The following is a 20,715-nucleotide window of genomic DNA, read 5'->3' on the forward strand; positions in this document are numbered from 1 at the left end:
GCCCTGCCTGTGGGCCTGGTCATCCACGCAGCCTGTTCTGTCATTTTGTTTGGTTGTGATGGTCACTTAGGCTTTTATTATTATAGATAGTACTGGAAGTCCTAGCCACAGCAATCAGACAAGAAGAAAACATAAAAGGCATCCAAATTGGAAGGGTGGAAGTGAAACTTCACAGATGACATATTTTACATGGAATACCCTAAAGCACCAAAAAACTACTGGATTTAATAAATGAATTTAACAATGTAGCAGGATACAAAAGCAACACCCAGAAATCGATGGCTTTTTATATATCAACAATGAATTCTCAGAAAGAGAAACTAAACAAACAATCCCATTCACTATTGAAACAAAATAATTAAGATACTTAGGAATAAACTTAACCAAGGAGTTAAAAGACTTGGGAAAACTGTAGGACATTGAAAAAAGAGAGAGAGGAAGATATAATCAAGTGGAAGAATATACCATGTTCATGGATTGGTAGAATTAACATAATTAAAATGTCCATACTACCCAAGGCAATCTACAGATTCAGTGCAATCCCTATTAAAATACCAACAGCATATTTCACAGATTTAGAACAAATACTCCAAAAATTTATATGGAACCAGAAAAGACCCTAAATAGCCACAGCAATCTTGAGAAAGAAGAACAAAGTTGGAGGAATCATAATACCAGATATCAAGTTATAGTACAAAGCCACTGGTACTGGCACAAGAACAGGAAGATAGATTAATGGAATAGAACAGAGGCTCCAGAAATCAACCTAAGCCATTATGCTCAATTAATATTTGACAAAGGAGGCAAGAACATACAATGGAATCAAGACAGTCTCTTCAATAAATGGTGTTGGAAATATTGGACAGATATATGCAAAAAAATAAAACTAGACCACCAACTTATACTATACATAAGAATAAACTCAAAAATGGATAAAAGACTAAAATGTAAGTTGTGAAACTATAAATATCCTAGAAGAAACCACAGGCATCAAAATCTCAGATATCTCTCATAGCAGTATGTTTACAGATACATCTCCTAGGGCAGGGGTGGGCAACCCCTGGCATGCATGCCAAACATGACACGCCAGTAACTTTTGCTGGCACACAAAACCCTCTCTTATAATCTTCCATTTACAATTTTTTTCTTAATATCGACTTTTTTATTTTTCAGATAAATTCAGTGTTGGTGCATCTTAGATAAATAATAATTTTACATAACAAGTTATCTTAAAGACCATAGACATGGATTGACGAGAGAGGGGAAAAGCAGTTTCTATGCCTCTGCTTTAACTCTCCCTGCCTTCCTAGATCTGACCAGTGTTTTGGTTTCATCCACATACGCTTGTGAATCTTTGTTCTCAGTGATGAATTTTGTTAAGTCTCCTAATAGGAGTAGCCTGACGGATGAAAGTAGTAGCTTGTGCATATCTCTGAAGGTCACGAAATATAAACCTGATGTAAAATCTCTGTCATCAGTGATGCAGCAGCAAAAGTTCCACTGATAACATCAAACGGAGTCATAAAGTTTTCTGTCGGACTATCAGTGTACATGTATGCATTAAAAAATAAATGTATTTTTCGTCATCATATACTGTGTTTTTGTCGCTCGAATGAATTTTATTATTTCTTCAAGGTTCTTCACATACGTACACCTTAAGAGATATCAAGTAGGCGTAACATGTTCTCAAAAAATGAGGGTTGGCACGCAGAAGAATTTTGAGTCAGAGATTTTGCTGGTTTTGGCACGCACTCACAAAAAGGTTGCCCACCTCTGTCCTAGGGCAAAGGAAACTAAGGAGAAAATAAACAAATGGACTACATCAAAATAAAAAGCTGCACAGCAAAAGAAACCATCAACAAAATGAAAAGGAAGCCCACTGTATGGGAGAACATACATGGCAATGATGCATCTGATAAAGGATTAATGTCCAAAATATATAAAGAATTCATACAACTCAACAAAAGGAAGACAAACAATCCAATTAGAAAATCAGCAAAGAACCTAAGTAGACACTTGTCCAAGGAATGCAGACTGGTGCAGCCACTATGGAAAACAATATGGAGTTTCCTAAAAAAATTAAATATGGAACTCCTATTTGACCCAGTGATCCCACGTCTAGGAATATATCCTAAGAAACCCGAAATACCAATTAGAAAGAGTGTATGTTCATAGCAGCACAATTACAGTAGCTAAGATCTGGGAACAGCCCACATGCTGGGAATGAAATGACAGGATAGTGATCACAAGGCCATGATGCTGTGCAGATGAAATGGGGACCCTTTTCTTTTACCTCAAAAAGCTAAACCAGACTTAAAATCTAGAGTGGGATCTTTTTTAAATAAAATGTATTGAGGTGACATTGGTTAATAAGATTATATAGGTTTCAGGTATACATTTCTTTGCTACATCATCTGTATTGTGCATTGTGTGCCCACGACCCACAATCAAATAACCTTCCTTTACCAAGCCCCTCACCCCTTCCCTCTGATAACTACCGTGCTATTGTCTGTGCCTGTGAGTTTCAGTTTCTGTCCCACGTATGAGTGAAATCATATGGTTCTTAGCTTTTTCTGACAGACTGACTTGGCTTAGCATACTGTTCTGAAGGTCTGTAGATAACCTTTAGGTAATTCTTTGAAATTATAGCAAAATTATGTTTATGGGTATTTATCCATTTTCTTTGATATAATCAAAGGAACGAGAAAACTAGTTAAATATAAGAATGATAAGGCTTTATAGAAAGAAGATATAGAGGAGATGGATCCAGACTGTGAAATCAAGAAGGGGTAGTTGATTAGGGTAGAAGTTTACTATTGAAATGGCCGATTTAAAAAGAACCTATAAAAATGCTTCTTGGGAGAACAAATAATGAACCTACAGAAATGAACTTCCCCTTCCAGGAAATGGTGTTAAAAATAAAGTAGGTTCATAAAAGGCTTAACTCTATCAAGAATTAGAGAAGCGAGAGTGATGGGAGGTAGGTACGGGTAGACAGCTCTGCAGTTCCTTGAGCCACCGTCAAGAGAGTAGTAGGTAAATCTGTGACCCTTTTGCAACTGACAATTTATGCTACTTTCTTGCAGTGAATGCTGGGAAATGTGGACCATTAGATGTGCAGTTCTCTGAACTTTACTTGCTTTTGTCCAGTGCTATTTTGCCTCACATCCTCAAAGGAAATTCAGCATTCATTTCAAAAGAAATTGTTTTCGTTTTTGTGGAACATTTAAGTTATCATATATTAGGGGCTCAGTGCACAAATTCGTGCACCTTGAAAGGAATCATTAGCCACGAGGCTGCAGTAGGCACAGGGGCGGGTCTCGGCCCATCCTCCGCGCCCCCGCCTGGTCCCCTGCAGCCCCGCTTCTGCCGCCGCCGCTCCCATACACTGACAGCGCCAGCCCCGCTCTCATCCACTGACGGCGCAGAGCGATTGGGGCCGGTGCCAGCAGCAGGTGCAAGTGGCAGCTGCTGCCCCGATCACCCCTCAGGAGTAGGGGGAGGTGGAGAAGGCCTCAGGGGCGATCGGGGCCGGGAGCCACCACTCGCATCCGCTGATGGCACCGAGTGATCGGGGCCAGTGCCGGGCACTGGCAGCGGGTGCAAGTGGCAGCTCTGGCACTGGCAGTGGGTGCGAGCAGCAGCTTCAGCGCCAGCAGCAGGTGAGAGCGGGGCCGGCGCCAGCAGCAGGTGCAAGCGCCAGGCGGGACTGTGTCACATGGGAGCAAAGAATTTTTAGTAAACACCAGAGACTCACCCCAATGACAGCAACCGGCGCCCCGCCTTGGTCTGGCATCCCTGGTCACCTGCTCCACCATCCCGCCACGGCCAAAGCCCGCCATGTTCCACACACGGTCAGCGCACGTCATAGCGACCGGTTGTTTGGTTGTTCTGCCATTCGGTCTATTTGCGTATTAGCCTTTTATTATATAGGATTTTAATGGAGGAATGCTTATACAATTAAATTAGGGTTTAAATCCAAGCAGATATTGGAAGGAAACCCACCTCTAAATTTCTCTCCTACAGGATTCTTTTTTTTTTTACAGATTTAGTATCATTTTATTTTTCAGAAAAAAAAAACAAACAACAACAGCAAATTTAGGTAATGTTTTCATTGTCAAACAGTAAACAACTGTACCAAGATGGAAATTGATGTTTCCAAAACATAATTCCTTATTTGATGTAAAAGTTATATGTTAAACTGAGTTTCAGTGAGTGTTTATATTTCTGTAAGTAATTAGACTCAAATGCCACAAATGCTTTGTATTCTGATGTTCTAATTTACTATAACAGATATAGTCTGAAGTACCTAGAGGAATGAATAAAGAGTGTACCTATTTTTTTTTTTTTTACTGTTCATCAGATTATTTATTCACTTGATTTTTAGATTTACTTGTTGATAGATGTGTATTTGTTGTTCATAATTTGTATCTTTACCTTTTTCTTCTTCTTCCTCTTCTTAAAGGATACCTTTCAGCATTTCATACTGGTTTGGTGGTGATGAACTCCTTTAGCTTTTTCTTATCTGTGAAGCTCTTTATCTGACCTTCACTTCTGAATGATAGCTTTGCTGGATAAAGTAGTCTTGGTTGTAGGTTCTTGGTATTCATCACTTTGAATATTTCTTGCCACTCCCTTCTGGCCTGCAAAGTTTCTGTTGAGAAATCAGCTGACATTCGTATGGGTACTCCCTTGTAGGTAACTGATTTTCTTTCTCTTGCTGCTTTTAAGATTCTCTCTTTGTCTTTTGCTCTTGGCATTTTAATTATGATGTGTCTTGGTGTGGTCCTCTTTGGATTCCTTTTGTTTGGGGTTCTCTGCGCTTCCTGGACTTGTAAGTCTATTTCTTTCACCAGGTAGGGGAAGTTTTCTGTCATTATTTCTTCAAATAGGTTTTCAATATCTTGCTCTCTCTCTTCTTCTGGTACCCCTATAATTGGTACGCTTGAAGCTGTCCCAGAGGCTCCTTACACTATCTTCGTATTTTCGGATTCTTTTTTCATTTTGCTTTTCTGGTTGGGTGTTTTTTGCTTCTTCGTATTTCAAATCTTTGACTTGATTCTTGCGATCCTATGGTCTGCTGTTGGGAGTCTGTATAATATTCTTTATTTCAGTCAGTGTATGCTTAATTTCTAGTTGGTTCTTTATCACAACATCGAGGGTCTCATTAGATTTCTTGAAGATTTCACTACATTTATCGGCAGTCTCACCAGTCTTTTCGAGGGTCTTACTAAATTTATTGGCGGTCTCACCAGTCTTCTTGAAGATCTCACTACATTTATCGGTGGTCTCACCAGTCTTTTCGAGGGCCTTACTAAATTTATCGGCGGCTTCTAGACAGTTCTTTAAAGACCTTAAAAGTGTGGTTTTGAACTCTCTATCCAGCAGTTTGCTTTCCTCCATTTCTGTCATTTGTGTCCTGTTTCTTTGTCGCGGCATTTTTTATGCTTCGCTGTGTCGATAGAGTGCCTTTCTGTGCTAAGTGTCCCAATTACCTGAGGTAGACACTCTTGGTGCACCCCCTTGTGGTTTTTGTGCACAGTCTTGTTGTAATTAAGCCTTGATTGTTGTAGTTATCACTGGGAGGAATTGACCTCCAGGCCAATTGGCTGTGAGAATCAGCTGTGTCTGCAGTGGGAGAACTTCTGTGCTGGAGACACCCCTCTGGGCAAGACTTGCTTCAATGGGGTTTTGGTGCTCACTGAGTCTGCCCCCTGAGTGTGTCTTTTATGGTTCCACGGAGCTGCAAACTGGATGGTCCCACTCTGACCTCTGGACTTCCTGGCTCCTGGATCTCTAGGGAGGTGCTAATCTAGCCTTTGCCTGCGGCTATCCAGCAAAAGCCTCCCTGCAGGGCTTGGGCGGGGCAGGTCCCACGGGATCAACAGGGCGGGGCTAGCAGTTATGGCTGCTCTCAGTCTTGCCCTCAGAGGCTTTGCTTCTCAGTGTCTGGGTAATCGCTGCAAGCCCCTCGGAGAGAAAGCTGCCCTCGGGTTCTGACCGATGCCAGACAGTCCCGCTTCTCACTTATGAGTCTGGGTCCCTAGAGACTCCCTCCCAATTGAAAACGACAACCGCGCCCTCAGCCGCCAGCCCGTTCTGCATGCACTCCGCACCTTAGTATTTTACTTCAGCACTGCTCCTCCTCTGAGTCTCGGTATGCTTTTCTCTTTCCTTCTAGTTGTAGAATTTCCACTCAGCCAGCCTTCCTGTGGTTCTGGATGATGTCCTTTCCGTCTTTTAGTTGTATTTTTGAAGTGGTTGTGCGAGGCAGCAAACTCCAGTGTTTACCTATGCCGCCATCTTGGTTCTCTGAGTCCTACAGGATTCTTTATTGATTTAATTATAACTTGGAATTCTAGCTGGGAGTGCCCTGTTTTCTCCCTCACTCCGCCTCGGTGCCAGGGTCACTGTGCTTGTTTCCATGGTGGGGACGGTGATGATGAGGATGGTGCTGGTGGCGTTGGTGATGATAGCTAACATTTATTGAGCATTTATAAGGGTTTCACATGTAGTCACTCATTTCGTGCTCACAGGAGCCTGGGGGGTAGGCATAATTAGTAACTGTGTTACAGATGGGGGAACGGAGCAGGGACAGAGGAACTAGCCCAGAGTCACATGTCGGTAAGTGAAAGGCCTGGACGTGCCTCATCCACTGGTTCCAGAGCCCTCGTTTTTAAGCTCTGCACGGCCTCTTCCGGCTGTTCATACTCAGGCCAACATCTTTGGAATAAAGTGACCGTGTATAGACTGCACAAGCAATCTGGGAAGTTTCCTGGCATCTGCACTTTAATCTTGTCTGTGGAACAGTGGAAGCCCAGCTGGGGAGACTCTGTAGTATCGGGGTTCAGACTGCAGTCCTGGAAGCTCACCTCGGATTGCAATGGCAGAGCCTGGCCAGTGGTTAGAGCACCAGCCCAATACACAAGGTACAGGTTCCATCCCAGGTCAGAAGCAACCAATGAATCATAAATCAGTGGAACAGCAGATGGATGTTTCTCTCCTCTCCCTCTCCCTCTCCCTCTCCCCCTTCCTCGTTCTCTCTAAAAGTCAATCAGAAAAAATTTTTTGAATTACATGGGCAGAAATGGAGTTCTCAGAAATACATGACTTCTTTCTTCCCCTTTAATAAAGAGTTTCGCAGTGAAAGACGGGTAAATTCCCCTGAACGGCTGCCGTTCCTTTGAGGGAGAACATTTCCCAGAGCGACAGGCTGCCAGGCCTTTCTCGAAGGGACTCCAGGTGCACTCCTCCAATTCGTGTGGTCATTGCCTGACTTTTTTTGTCTAAATTACTGACCCTACAAGACTCTGTCATCACTTAGGGTAGCGGTTCTCAACCTGTGGGTCGCAACCCCTTTGGCGGTTGAACGACCCTTTCACAGGGGTCGCCTAAGACCATCCTGCATATCAGATATTTACATTACGATTCATAACAGTAGCAACATTACAGTTATGAAGTAGCAACGAAAATAATTTTATGGTTGGGTCACAACATGAGGAACTGTATTTAAAGGGCCAGAGGGTTGAGAACCGCTGACTTAGGGAGAACATCTGTTAACCTGGAAGGTGGTTAATGGGCCACAGAGTTCTGTCCTCGGTCCTCGTCTTGCTGGCCCTTTGGGTGGGCTGTCTGCCCTCCTGCAGGACTGTCACAGGGAAGGTGACAGAGCAGACAGCATCGGAATCATGGGGGGCTGGGATTCCCAGGTCCCACCCCCGCTCGCCAGGTCATTCTCGGGTTGCTCCCCTCCATTTGCATTTTAAGCAAGCACCCCAGGTGCCTCGGATGTGATGGGAAGTGTGGCCACCACTGTTCAGAGGGCTCCAGGAGGTGAGATGTGTGCATCGCCTCCTGTGGGAGACAGCCGTGAGCACTTCCCTGCCTCACCGCTCGCAGGCCGAGAGGGAAGGTAACGCTTACATCGGAGTAACTGTGACACAGGTAACAATCTGGCGCCATGACAGTAAATCCGCTACAGTGACAACCCCTCCCCCGTCCCCCGCCGTTACCCACACTCAACCTTGGTCCAAAAACATTAAACTGAAAATTGCAGAAATAAACAATTCCTAGGTTTTCAGTCGCTCACTGTTCTGAGTAGCATCATGAAATCCCCTGCCGCCCCTCCATCCCGCCTGGCACATGGCTTGTCCCTGTGCCCAGCACCTTCGCACTGTGGATGCTCCCACCAGCTGGGTCGACTGGGGTCAGATCCCTGTCCAGGGATCGCAGTCCTGGTGTTCAGTAGCCCTTATTGACGTCCTAATGGCCCAATGCTACTCACCTAACCTGCATTGCAGTGTATTGCTATATTGTACTTTATTATTAGTTATTGTTCACCTCTTACTGTGCCTAATGGATAAATTCAGCAGCATCACAGGTAAGGGTTGGAGAGAAACAGCACGTTTCAGGTTCACACCCTCCATGGTTTCAGGGGGTCTTGGAACGTGTCCCCTGCAGATAAAGGGGGATGCTGTACTCCCGATAGCAGAAGTCAGAGGATCTTGTAGACTCTTTTGTTTTGCTTCCTGTCCATTTGGGTGACTCTTCCTTCGTTCAGCACACATGCAGGCCTGCACTTGGCTTTTCATCTTCTTTACCGGCTCACTGAGCAGATTGCAGAATTTCCATAATTTTTAGAGATGAAGGCAAAGCTATCGTATTATGATCGCTACTGCATCAAAAAATGGGGACAGTTTTGTCTCTTGTAGTTACCAATACACTGGCCCTCGTGGTGTTGCTGTTTCATTGTTGAGCTGGGACTGCAGCGTTTGTATGACAGACCCATCTGCACAGAGGGCTTCCTGTGCTCAGAGGTCTTCCCAGTGATTGTGACCCGTTCGTCTCTGCTTAACAGTCACTGTGCCCCCCCATGGCTGGTTGTAATCCATCTGTGAGTAATGCCCCTAAAAATAAGGAAAAAGAAATAGACCAGTTACGAACAATAGAAGGAGAAGAGAACTAGCATTTACCATCACTCTGCCAGGCAGGTTTCAGAGAGGTTGAGTGAATACACAGTCTGCACAGCTGCCGAAGCCAGGAAACTAGACTTTCCAGACCATCGCCCGCTGCTGGCTCTTATCAGCGAGCGTCTTGCTCATTTGACATCTGAGTACCTGCTGCTTTGGCATCTCGGACACGGATCAGTACAGCCAGATTGTGGGGCGCGCAGTCTAACGGGAGACCAGAGGCGCACAGGCCACCGGTCCAGGCAGTGAGGCCCCACTGGCATTCGGGCTGACGGGCTGCACGTTCCCGTCTGCTGTCCCGTCAGTCCCACCACAGCCTGCAGAGGCCCGAGTCTCCCGTAGCCTGAGGAAGCTGTGGTTTAGAGAAAGCAGCGGACCGAGGTTCCGGCCAGGACGCTCGCTGCGGGGCTCGGGTTGGCATCCAAGTCCAGGACTGCAGAGCCTCTGTCTTCCTGGACATCAGGGCCGACCCTTCATCTGACAAGGCGTGTCGTGGTGCCGCGGCTCTCGGGAGGGCGTCTGAGGCCATGGGCCTGGTGTTTAAGAGCCAGTAGGACGCAGAGAGACGGCAGGTCCAGCAGTGCCGGCAACAGGAGCCAAGGGGCAGAGGAGGACGATGCGTGGCTCGGCCATTTCCACCTCAGCATTCAGGGCAGCCTGGGGAGGTCTTGTCATACCTCAGCTTTCGCCAGGCGCTGTGGGACTTGAGGGGCTAAGTTGCAGAAATATCTGTGTCCAGAAATGAGTAAAACTTGCTAACTCGTTGGGTGTTGCAGGGAGGAGGGAAGGCAGGTCCACATGAAAGAACGCTGGTTAACCGAACCCCTGTGCTATGAAGACAAGCGAAAGCGTCCCGTGAGCCAGTGATGTGGAAAACGGCGTAGGCTTCACCTTGCTGGAACTCACCTCACTTCCCCAGGGGCTGCGTCCTATGGAGTACACTCTGTAGTTGTCATTTTCTAAGAATAAAGCGATGTCTCCATCTTTTTCATTTTTAAAAATATACAGAAAATGTGATCTCTGCTGTCAGGCGCGCATGTGCACACACACACACCCTATGGAGAGACTAGGAAATGCGACCAAATTACTGTTCTCCAAACTTTACAAACGGACATAACTTCTAGAATTAGAAAAATAACAAGTCAAATAGCCTAAGTGTTTATTTCATGGACCATTCATAAATTCCTTCAGAATACCTCGCCAGACATTGTGTTCATGATATTTCCGCCAAAATCGTTTTCCAGTGGCTTTGGGGAGAACTTTGTTTCTTCATTTTCTGCATATGTGGACTTACATTAATTTTAAAATTTACTTAAAGTATTTGAAGTAGATATTTTGATTTTTAAAGATTTGTGATTTTTAATTGTTTAGGATATTTTCACTCTCCCATACCTCTCTGTAATGCTGATGTTAAACTCTTAAAATAGTTGATCAAGGAAGAAAGGTGAATGAGTGTCAGTTTTTATTTGGTGCTGTATTACTTGGCCATGTTACTGATCAAACTGAGCCATCGTGCATGTTATCACTGGATTACTCTTTAATTACAATCAGTCCCCGTCATTAAGTACTTTGCACTTAGATTCTGTTTTCAATTTTGCTTTTATAAAATTTCCTTTAAAAGAAGATTTTAATTTTAGAAGAAAATTGTATCTGAAAACCTTTTTTGTCACCTTGATACTCTCCAACTTTATAAATGAATGATGACATATTAAAAGAAATGTCAATTTCAAGATCCAACTTGTTTGAATTTCAGTTTGGAAAACATTTTTATTTTGGTTATAAGAATCTTTAAAAGCAACTTTAAGATGAAAATTCTGACATAACTAAATTACTTTTATGTCAAAAATTATTAGATACTGGTGTTCATTTTTTATCTTAAGCCAATACAAATCAGAATTAGAATTTGTATTATAAACTAGTTTTTCATTTTATGCAGAATTAATGGATTTTTTTTTTTTCTATTTAGGAAATACCAGATAGGAGCCAGAGTCCGTCTGCGGCTGCTGGACCTTGAGCTTACGTCCAGGTTCCTGGGAGCGACCACAGACACGACTTTACTGGAGGCGGATGCGGTGCTCCTGGGGCTCCAGGAGAGCAGAGACCCCAGAGCAAGGGAGGAGCCTCGTGAGCAATGAGCGGACTTTGCTTGGTGCCTTCCCTCCTCTGTACAGCCCAGATGGTCACCAGGGATGCAGTGAGAAAACTGAATAAATGACTGAAAGAAGACAATGAAAGCTATAATTGTAGCTCTTGTTTGTTAGAATTTCCTTAGCTGTACCTCCCTTCCCCTTTTTTGTAACATTTTCCCCTTTGTTTGGGATAGTGTAACCCAGTGGCTCTCAACCTTCCTAATGCCGTGACCCTTTAATACAGTTCCTCATGTTGTGGTGACCGCCAATTTCATTGTTACAAATTGAACATAAGTAAAGCATAGTGATTAATCACAAAAACAATATGTAATTATATATGTGTTTTCCGATGGTCTTAGGCGACCCCTGTGAAAGGATCATTCGACCCCCAAAGGGGTCGCGACCCACAGGTTGAGAACCGCTGGGACCTGTACTGAGCAGTGCTGTGATTGAATAAACACGCTGTGAGAGCTGTGTGCCGGCATTGTTCTAACCCCAAGAACAGCAGTAAGCAAGTTAGACAATCGCTCGCATCTTGGAGCTTACCCTCGAGTAGGGGAAGTAAACAAATAAGTGGGAAACATAGTGTATTAGAGAGTGACATGTGCTAAGGACAAAAATAAAGGAGGGCTGAGGATCTGTACAGACATTTTTCCAAAGAGGACAGACAGAAGGTCCCTGGGAAGGTGCTCAGCATCTTCCGAACCCCCGGGAGGTACCACCTCACACCTGCTAGAATGGCTGTTACCAAAAGGACAAGAAGTAAGTGTTGGTGAGGACGCGGAGAAAAGGGAACCTTCGTGCGCAGTTGGGGGGGTGTCAGCTGGTACAGCCACTGTAGAAAACAGTAGGAGATTGCTCAAAAAATTAAAATAGAGCTACCAGTATTCCACTCATGGTATTTATCAGAATAAAACGAAAACACTAACTCAAAAAGAGGTATGCACCCCATGTTCATTGCAGCATTAGTTACAATAGCCGAGTAATGGAAACAACCTAGGTTGCTGGATGAATAAAGAAGATAATGCTAAATATATAAATTAGAATATTACTTGGCCATAAAAAGAAGGAAATCTTGCCATTGTGACAACATGGATGGGCTTTGAGGGCATTATGCTAAATGAAATAAGTTAGAGAAAGCTATATACCGTGTGATCTCACTTATATGTAGAATTTAACAAAAAGGGAAAAAACAAGCCCATGGGTATAGACTAGAGAATAGATTGATGGAGAGGGGAAAGGAGGATGAAATGGGTGAAGGGGATTAAAAGGTATAAATTTCCAACTATAAAATAAATAAGGCATAGGATGTAATGTACAGCATGGTGACTATCTACACTAATAAAAGAGAAACATGGTAATTAGCGTACGACTGCTACCCTTCCCATTGGCTAATCAGCATATCCTTATGCAAATCAACTGCCAACTAAGATGGCGGTTAACCACCAACAAAGATGGTGGCTAATTTGCATACGGGAGGCGAAAGGGGAAGGACTGAAAAATGGTGATCTGCAACCCAGGCGGCAGATAAGAGCTAGGGGGTGGGCAAAGGCCGCCTTCCCCCACCCCCCAGCCGGTGATCGCTATTGGAAAACCGGGCGGCAACCCCGGACCCCACTGGGGCCGGGGTTGCCGGCTGGCCTGCGCCCAGGATCGCCATGGCATCGGAGGGCGGGAGGGCCCGGCTGGCCTGCGCGGAGTGATCCCCTTGGCGGGGTCCGGGGTTGCCGCCTGGCCTGCGAGGAGCGATGCCATGGCGATCGGAGGACGGGAGGGCCCGGGCGCAGGCCAGGTGGCAACCCCAGACCCCACTGGGGCCGGGGTTGCCGGCTGGCCTGCACGGATCCCCATGGTGATCGGAGGGCGGGAGGGCCCGGGTGCAGGCCAGGGGGCAACCCTGGACCCCACAGTGGGGGCCGGGGTTGCCGCCTGGCCTGCGCCCTGGTACAGGCCTCCCGCCCTCCGCAGCGGGAGGCCTGTACCCAGCAGCGACTGCAGAGGGAGAGGCCTGTACCCATGTTCTTTGTTCTGCGTGTCAAAGACCTGCAGCCCCAAGCCCCGCCATCAAGGTGCTGGGGCTGCTGGGGGTATCAGAGACACAAACCCGCAGGCCCGGCACCCAGCAGACCCAAGGCCTTCGTGGCAGCACTAAGGAGCAGCAAGCCGAGTGGTAGGAAGCAGCAAGCAGGTGGGCAGTAACAAGGGAGGGGTCCCGGACTGCAAGAGGGCACATGCTGGGCTAAGGGACCCCCACCCATCCCCAGTGCACGAATTTCGTGCACCGGGCCTCTAGTAGTTAATAATACTGTATTGTAATTTGCCAGTTGCTAAGAGAGTAGATCCTTTTTTTAAAAAAATTTTCTTAAAATATGTTATTGATTTCAGAGAGGAAAAGAGAGAGAGAGAAAAATGCATCAATGATGAGAGAGAATCATTGATCAGCTGCCTCCTACACACCTTGAGCCCACAACCTGGGCAGGTGCCCTTGACTGGAATCAAACCTGGGACATTTCAGTCCGCAGGCTGATGCTCTATCCACTGAGCCAAACCAGCTAGGGGGCAAGAGAGAAGATCTTAAAAGTTACTTTTACTAGAAAAATTTGTGATTATGTATGGTGATCGATGTTAACTAGACTTACTGTGATCATTTTGAAATATGTAAAAACATAGAATCATGTACATCTGAAACTAATATAAAGTTATATGTCAATTATAGAAAAAAATAAACCAGGGCCCCTAGCCGGTTTGGCTCAGTGGATAGAGCATTGACCGCAGACTGAAGGGTCTGGGGTTTGATTCTGGTCTAGAGCATGTACCTCAGTTGCAGGCTCAATCCCAGGCCCCAGGAAGGGCATGTGTGGGAGGGAACCAATCGATATGTCTCACATCGATGTCTTTCTCTCTCTGTATCCCCTCTCCCATTCTCTCTAAAAATCAGTGGAAAAAAATCCTCAGGTGAGGATTAACAACAATAAATAAATCAATAAATAACGCAGGGAATGGGGTTATGTCGTCAGACTGACAGGCTGAGGTTGAACTTTAGTGTGGTGTCAAATGGAAGGCCTCACAGATTCACTTTTTTTATGGAAAAGATTTTATTTTTCCACTGTTCTATGAGCTTTTTACTGTTATTGAAGTTAATTGATTTATGACATTATACTGGTTTCAGGTCTACACCATAATGACTTGATATTTGTACATTGTGTGAAATTATCACAGTAAATCTAGTTAACATTCACCACCATTCATAGTCTCCGGGAATTCACTTTTGACTAATATCTGGAGGAAACAGAGTGAGCCTCTGGGAGGAGTATTCTAACAGAGGGATGGCCAGTGCAAAGGCCCTGAGGCAGGACCGTGCCTTTCCAGTTTAGGGAACTGGGAGGAAGCCGAGCATCTGAGCGGAAGAGGAGTACGTGAGCCTGGAGGAGTGGGAGGCCTTGCAGGTCCGAGTGTGGACTGGGGCCTTTGTTTACTCTGAGATGGAGGATCACTGGCGGAACTGAGCAGAGGAGGGATGTACTCTGACAGACAAGTTAGTAGGATCCCTGGAGTAGACCAGCTGAGTAAGCTGATCAGGAACTGGGGCAGCAGCAGCAAGACCTGTGGGAGACTTGCAGTGACCCAGGTGAGAGGGGGTGGCGGCTGGGACCAGTGGTGGCAGTGGGGGTGGGAAGGCTGTCTGGATATATTTTGAAGGTAGAGGCAAAGGCACTTCCTACGCTGGATATGGAGTATGTGATCCAGAGAGGAGGGATGACAGCAAGGTGTTTGGCCTGCACAACGGAAGCGTTGAATTGCCCTTAACTGGGATAGGGAAGGGCGGGGCTGGGCGGCCTATGAAGAGTCAGTTTGGACGTGTTTAATCCAAGATGCCTCTTAGCCATCTAAGTGGAGGCGTTCTGAAGGCAGTTGGACATGTGGGTCTGGAGTTCTTGGGAGAGGTTTGTACAGAAGGTAGAACCTTGCAAACTACAAACATTTTATCATGCGCCACTTACGTAGGTCAGGAGCCCAGTGCAAAGGTCGCCACCAGGAGAGTCCCCTGTTAGTCAGGAATAGCCCGTTGCTGGTGGTCCCACTGAGCTCAGTCCCTGGAGACGCCAGGGAGTGCTGCTCGGCCCGCGCACGGTGGCGGCCTCTCCGGCACAGCAGCGGAGGCTGTCTCCCAGCTACCTCCTCCAATCCACTGCCTCCCTCTGACATGTAAATGCTGAACATAACGTGTATAACTGAAGGAATTTGAAGATAAGTACACAACCATGAATTCATCACCACATCAAGGCCAAAGGCATCTCTATCACCACCCAGTGTCTCCTCCTGCTCCTCCTCCAACCCTTTACTTAAGGAGGTTTTTTGAGAGAGAGAAAGGCTGCTAGCAAGATAGAAGTCACCATTGTCCGTGACTTAATCACAAAAGTGACATTCCCTCAGTGCCGCTATATTCTGTTGGTTGGTAGCAAGTTAAGAATAGAGAGGATTAACACAAGGCTATGAATGCCAAGAGGTGGGGACACTGGGGTCACCCGTAGGGTGCCTGCCGATATATGTAGAAGGCAGATAACTTTCTGTCCAGTTTATAGTCTCTGGGTCAGGAGTGGCAGGATTTGGACCTGGTAGAGATCAGGAGATCGGGTCTTTGGACAGGGCTGTGGTTGGGTGAGGCTTGGGGGCGAGGGTCATGGAGGTGAGTTAGTTACGCACTCTGGAGGGATGTGGGTAGTTGTAACCAAGAGGACAACTGTGATAGAGTGAATGTTCATCCCAGTCCTTCAGTCCCAGGGGTGGAACCCGTGCTACAGTCTCATGATGGATGGGGTGGAACCCGTGTCATTGAGGAACTCGTTTCTGTAATTGGTTTAAGCCAAAGACTTAAGTTCAGGAAAGAGTTAGTTGACTGAATGGTAAATCCAGATTTGGGTATTAAAGGAGAACAGGGGCCCTGGCTGGTTTGGCTCCGTGGATAGAGCGTCAGCTTGCAGACTGAAGGGTCCCAGGTTCAATTCTAGTCAAGGGCACAGGCCTGTGTTGCGAGCTCCGTCCCCAGTAGGAAGCGTGCAGGAGGCAGCCGATCAATGATTCTCTTTCATTGATGTTTCTATCTCTCTCTTCCTCTCCCTTTCTCTCTGAAATCAATAAAAATATATTTTAAAAAAAAGGTAGACCAGGGGTTTGAAGCGAATCCCCAAACTTCTGAGGCCAACATGAATGGAATACCACGAGACTCTGACACCACAGGCTGGTCAGACCACGGGGCTGGCCCAGTATTGCATTACCTATATTCATATCATTTGGTTTTTAAAAATAAATACACATTTTAGTATGAATTCCTAAGGGGAACATGTAGTTTACTTGAAAAGACCATAGGCTTTCCCCTATGTTTCTCTTAAACTAATTACAAAGAACTCAGATGTTCTGAGCCAAAGGATGCAGGAAACAAATGTCATCTTTTACCTCCCATACCTGCCTTCTACGTGTGGAAATGGAACCGGGGTTAGGAATGTAGCATCTTAGCCTCCAGGTAAGGAATTGTGTGGACCCTGAAGTCATCCTGTGGACAGATGAAATCTTTAGAAACCAAAAAATGGCTCAGATTACTACCATTTGCTTCACAAAATTGCCTGCTTGAAAAAGCAACCCCCACACTTCTGCCCTACACGTAGTCTCGACTCATTATGGTCTGGGAAAAATGCACATGAGGCTGTGATAGCAATAATTATTGCAAATGAATGAATAAAAGCAAGCAAGATTCTGTGTCTTTTCCAGGCAACGCTTAAATGCAGCTTTCATTTTAGATGCAGTAAATACCACAGAAGCCAGTAGAGAAAGATGATGTCCCAACTCCCCAAACCATACTAAGAGGAGTGGGAATTCGCTCAAGCAGGCAACTGAGACAAAGATTGTGGGTAAATGCTGCAAGCTTATTGGTCAGAAATAATGGCATGTCTCAGTTATGTTGCTGCATAACTATCTTTTAGTGACGCCCAGCGTACTACTAAATTCCCAAAATAGAACCACAGAATGGACGACAATTTAGGTAATCCCATGCCTGTGATTTAAAAAAAAAAAAATTCCAGTGCGTTAGTCATTTGATAACACCTTCCCCTTTCCCACGTACGCTCTGCTGTAGGAATTAACAAAATTCGACATGATTGATGGACCAGAAAAAGTCCTGGCGAATCTACCCAGAGGATATTATAATCTAACTTCAGTGTTACCTTGTAGGTGTGGAGCAAGAGCTAGAAAAAACAGAAAAGATCACAAAGACCAAGAAAGAGTCATTATAAAGTTGGCCCCCCTGGTAAACCAGAACTTAAAGTCTTACTCACAGTGGTTATCTTCTCAGTAATCTCCCAGCCGCCGGGTGGGGTTGGTAGGATGTTCTCTGTGGTGAGTGTTCACCGTGTGGACCGCTTGCTCACTTGAGAAAGGCCGTGATGGGCAGGGAGGACCACACAGATCCCAGGCTATTAAGGGCAGCAAAGAAGTCCCTCTAGAGAGGAACTGGAGCTGATGAGATAAGGCCCCACCTCCTCAGAGGCCCGTGTGCTCAGCGCCTTCCTGCCGAGGCCGAGGCCAGCCCCGTGGCTCCCCGCGTGCCCACCTGCACCCATCATGGGGGACAGCACCCTCACATACACCCATCATGGAGGACAGCTCCCTCACATGCACCCATCATGGAGGACAGCACCCTCACATGCACCCATCATGGAGCACAGCTCCCTCACATGTACCCATCGTGGAGCACAGCTCCCTCACATGCACCCATCATGGGGGACAGCTCCCTCACATGCACCCATCATGGAGCACAGCTCCCTCACATGCACCCATCGTGGAGCACAGCTCCCTCACATGCACCCATCATGGAGGACAACTCCCTCACATGCACCCATCAGACCCTTCATGCCCCTTCCCGCGCCCCTTCCCGCGCGCCTTCCTGCGTGCCCGCGGCCCACAGCTCTCCCCACCGGCTCTCCCTCAGCCTGCATCTCCCGCGGGGCCGGGCGTGATGTGACAAATCATTGCAGGGACATATGGAGGACAATCTGTTTCTCTACCCATTTCTAATGCTATGTGAACATGGTTGCTAGTTAATAAAGACGGTTCTTTGACATTTTATTGATCAGAAAAACATTGTAAACTCCCGCTTCGTCAGATTTCAGTTGCTAGGGAATATGTACATGTGTGCGCGACCCAATCTTGCCTCTGACACTTGCAAATGAGTTAGTCCGTCTCCTGCCCCCAAACGTCTCCTGCTTTTTGGAATGGGGAACACCGAGCAGGCTGGGATGTCAGGCCCCCTGTCATGGACACGTCACAATGAGGCGATCTCCCAGGGGTGAATGGGGAGCTGCTCGCTCATGGCGGTCCTGCCCAGGACGCGTGCTCTTCACGTGTTGTATTTAACGTGTGACCCACCGCCGCCCGCTGTCAGCTGCTCCGCTTACTCACGTCATTGTCGCTGCTGCTTCTAGCAACGCCCATAGTGCTGCTCTTTCACTGCGGGGACCTCTGCTTATCACCCCGACTCAATAACTGGCCTGCAGTTCTGTTTGCTGTCAACATTGCTGCCACCTCCCTCCTCTGCTGTCACTTTCCCTGATGCCAGCGTCCTTCTCTGGTTCGGAAGCTGGCTGCACAGCAGGCTGGCAGGGCTGAGGGCAGAGTGGACTGTACAAAGGCGCATCCGCCTCGGGTTGTCTTTGCTGTTTCAAAGCTTTGTGTCCGTTCTTTCCAGAAGCACCGCTTTGTTTCCGACTTTACAAGTTGTGATCAGTCTATCACTGAAAAATGAAAGGTTTTAGGAAAAAGGAGAAAACAAATAAGAAAAAAACGGATTATTTTAAAATGAAATGTTAAGAGTGCCCTGATATAATTTCCGAGGAAGAATGGTTGGGTTAATTATTTCTGCTTTGAAGCCAATTAGTACTTGGGGTGGCATTATGTCTTAGAGAGGCATTGATACTTTCGTTATAAATTGTAAATATCTCCAAGGTCGGGACTGAGCTTTTCTCCTTTTTGTATCTTCTGTGCCCAGCAGAGGGTCATGCGCTTAGAAAGGATTGATCTCTCTCTGTTGCCTGTAATTTAGTTGACTGTAGTGGCCATTCGTGTACAAGAGTCTCCACTGACAGAGAAGGATTAGATGCTCTTTGAACTCTGCTCCCCAAGGAAGCAGGCACTTGAGCAACAAGAGGGTGGACACTCTCCTGGGCCCTCAGTTCTCTCCTGCCCCGCCCCCGCCCCCAGCCCCCGGCCTTTGCCGCCACCCCACTGTCACCCTGTTTCTGAGTCGACGGTTTCACTTGGTCTTACAGCTTTGGCAGAAATTAGTTCATGGGCCGTGGACAGATCTCGGCACACAGATTTCAGGTCCCATTCGAGTCTGGTTCGTATCTGCTGGCGATTCTATAGCGAGCAGCTGGTGCTGGGCCACGGCTCCCCGGGTAGCGGGGTCCTGGCCTCCCGGTGGACGGAGGAGGTGACTGTGAGAGTGACATGAGAGGATGTCCCACTGCCTCCTGTTGACTCTGCTTTTACTTCTCTGTGAGCACAGACGTTGGATTGTCGCTGTATTCACTGCAGCCGGGCGGCTCGCTGAGTGCTGGGTGCGGGACACCGAGGAGCCTGCGAAGGGAGGACAGCACTGGCTCTCGGTGAGTGTGCTGGCTCTCCCACGGTGAGCGCTGGCTCTCCCACAGTGAGCGCTGGCTCTCACACGGTGAGCACTGGCTCTCCCACGATGAGTGCGCTGGCTCTCCCACGCTGAGTGCGCTGGCTCTCCCATGCTGAGTGCGCTGGCTCTCCCACGGTGAGTGTGCTGGCTCTCCCACGGTGAGTGTGCTGGCTCTCCCACGCTGAGTGTGCTGGCTCTCCCACGGTGAGTGTGCTGGCTCTCCCACGCTGAGTGTGCTGGCTCTCCCACGGTGAGTGTGCTGGCTCTCCCACGCTGAGTGTGCTGGCTCTCCCACGGTGAGTGTGCTGGCTCTCCCACGGTGAGTGTGCTGGCTCTCCCACGGTGAGTGTCTGGCTCTCCCACGATGAGCTGCTCGCTCTCCCACACTGAGTGTGCTGTCTCTCCCACAGTGAGCACTAGCTCTCCCACGCTGAGTGCGCGGCTCCTCCCACGGTGAGCTGCTGGCTCTCCCACGCTGAGTGTGCTGGCTCTCCCACGGTGAGCACTGGCTCTCCCACGCTGAGTGCGCTGGCTCTCCCACGGTGAGTGTGCTGGCTCTCCCACGGTGAGTGTGCTGGCTCTCCCACGGTGAGCACTGGCTCTCCCACGCTGAGTGCGCTGGCTCTCCCACGGTGAGTGTGCTGGCTCTCCCACGCTGAGTGCGCTGGCTCTCCCACGGTGAGTGCGCTGGCTCTCCCACGCTGAGTGCGCTGGCTCTCCCACGGTGAGTGCGCTGGCTCTCCCACCCTGAGTGTGCTGGCTCTCCCACGCTGAGTGCGCTGGCTCTCCCACGGTGAGCAGTCAGTGCGCTGGCTCTCCCACGGTGAGTGCTGGCTCTCCCACAGTCAGTGTGCTGGCTCTCCATGGTGAGCGCTGGCTCTCCCACGGTGAGTGCGCTGGCTCTCCCACGGTGAGTGCGCTGGCTCTCCCACGCTGAGTG

At 47.4% G+C, this 20,715-nt stretch overlaps 1 protein-coding gene across 2 annotated transcripts in view; it reads left to right on the top strand.

The window, feature by feature from the left end:
- Positions 1-11,203, top strand: part of MRPS28 (mitochondrial ribosomal protein S28) — a 103,926-nt gene extending 92,723 nt beyond the window's left edge. For both annotated transcript variants that reach the window (XM_023751917.1, XM_006086284.3), the window contains one exon: positions 10,936-11,203. In XM_023751917.1, the coding sequence (XP_023607685.1) occupies positions 10,936-11,104 (169 nt within the window). In that variant the 3' untranslated portion in view covers positions 11,105-11,203. The remainder of the gene's footprint in view (positions 1-10,935) is intronic.
- The last annotated feature ends 9,512 nt before the right edge of the window (positions 11,204-20,715 follow it).

This window comes from Myotis lucifugus, unplaced genomic scaffold (assembly GCF_000147115.1).
Source record: "Myotis lucifugus unplaced genomic scaffold, Myoluc2.0 scaffold_27, whole genome shotgun sequence".
In the NCBI taxonomy this organism is placed as follows: domain Eukaryota; kingdom Metazoa; phylum Chordata; class Mammalia; order Chiroptera; family Vespertilionidae; genus Myotis; species Myotis lucifugus.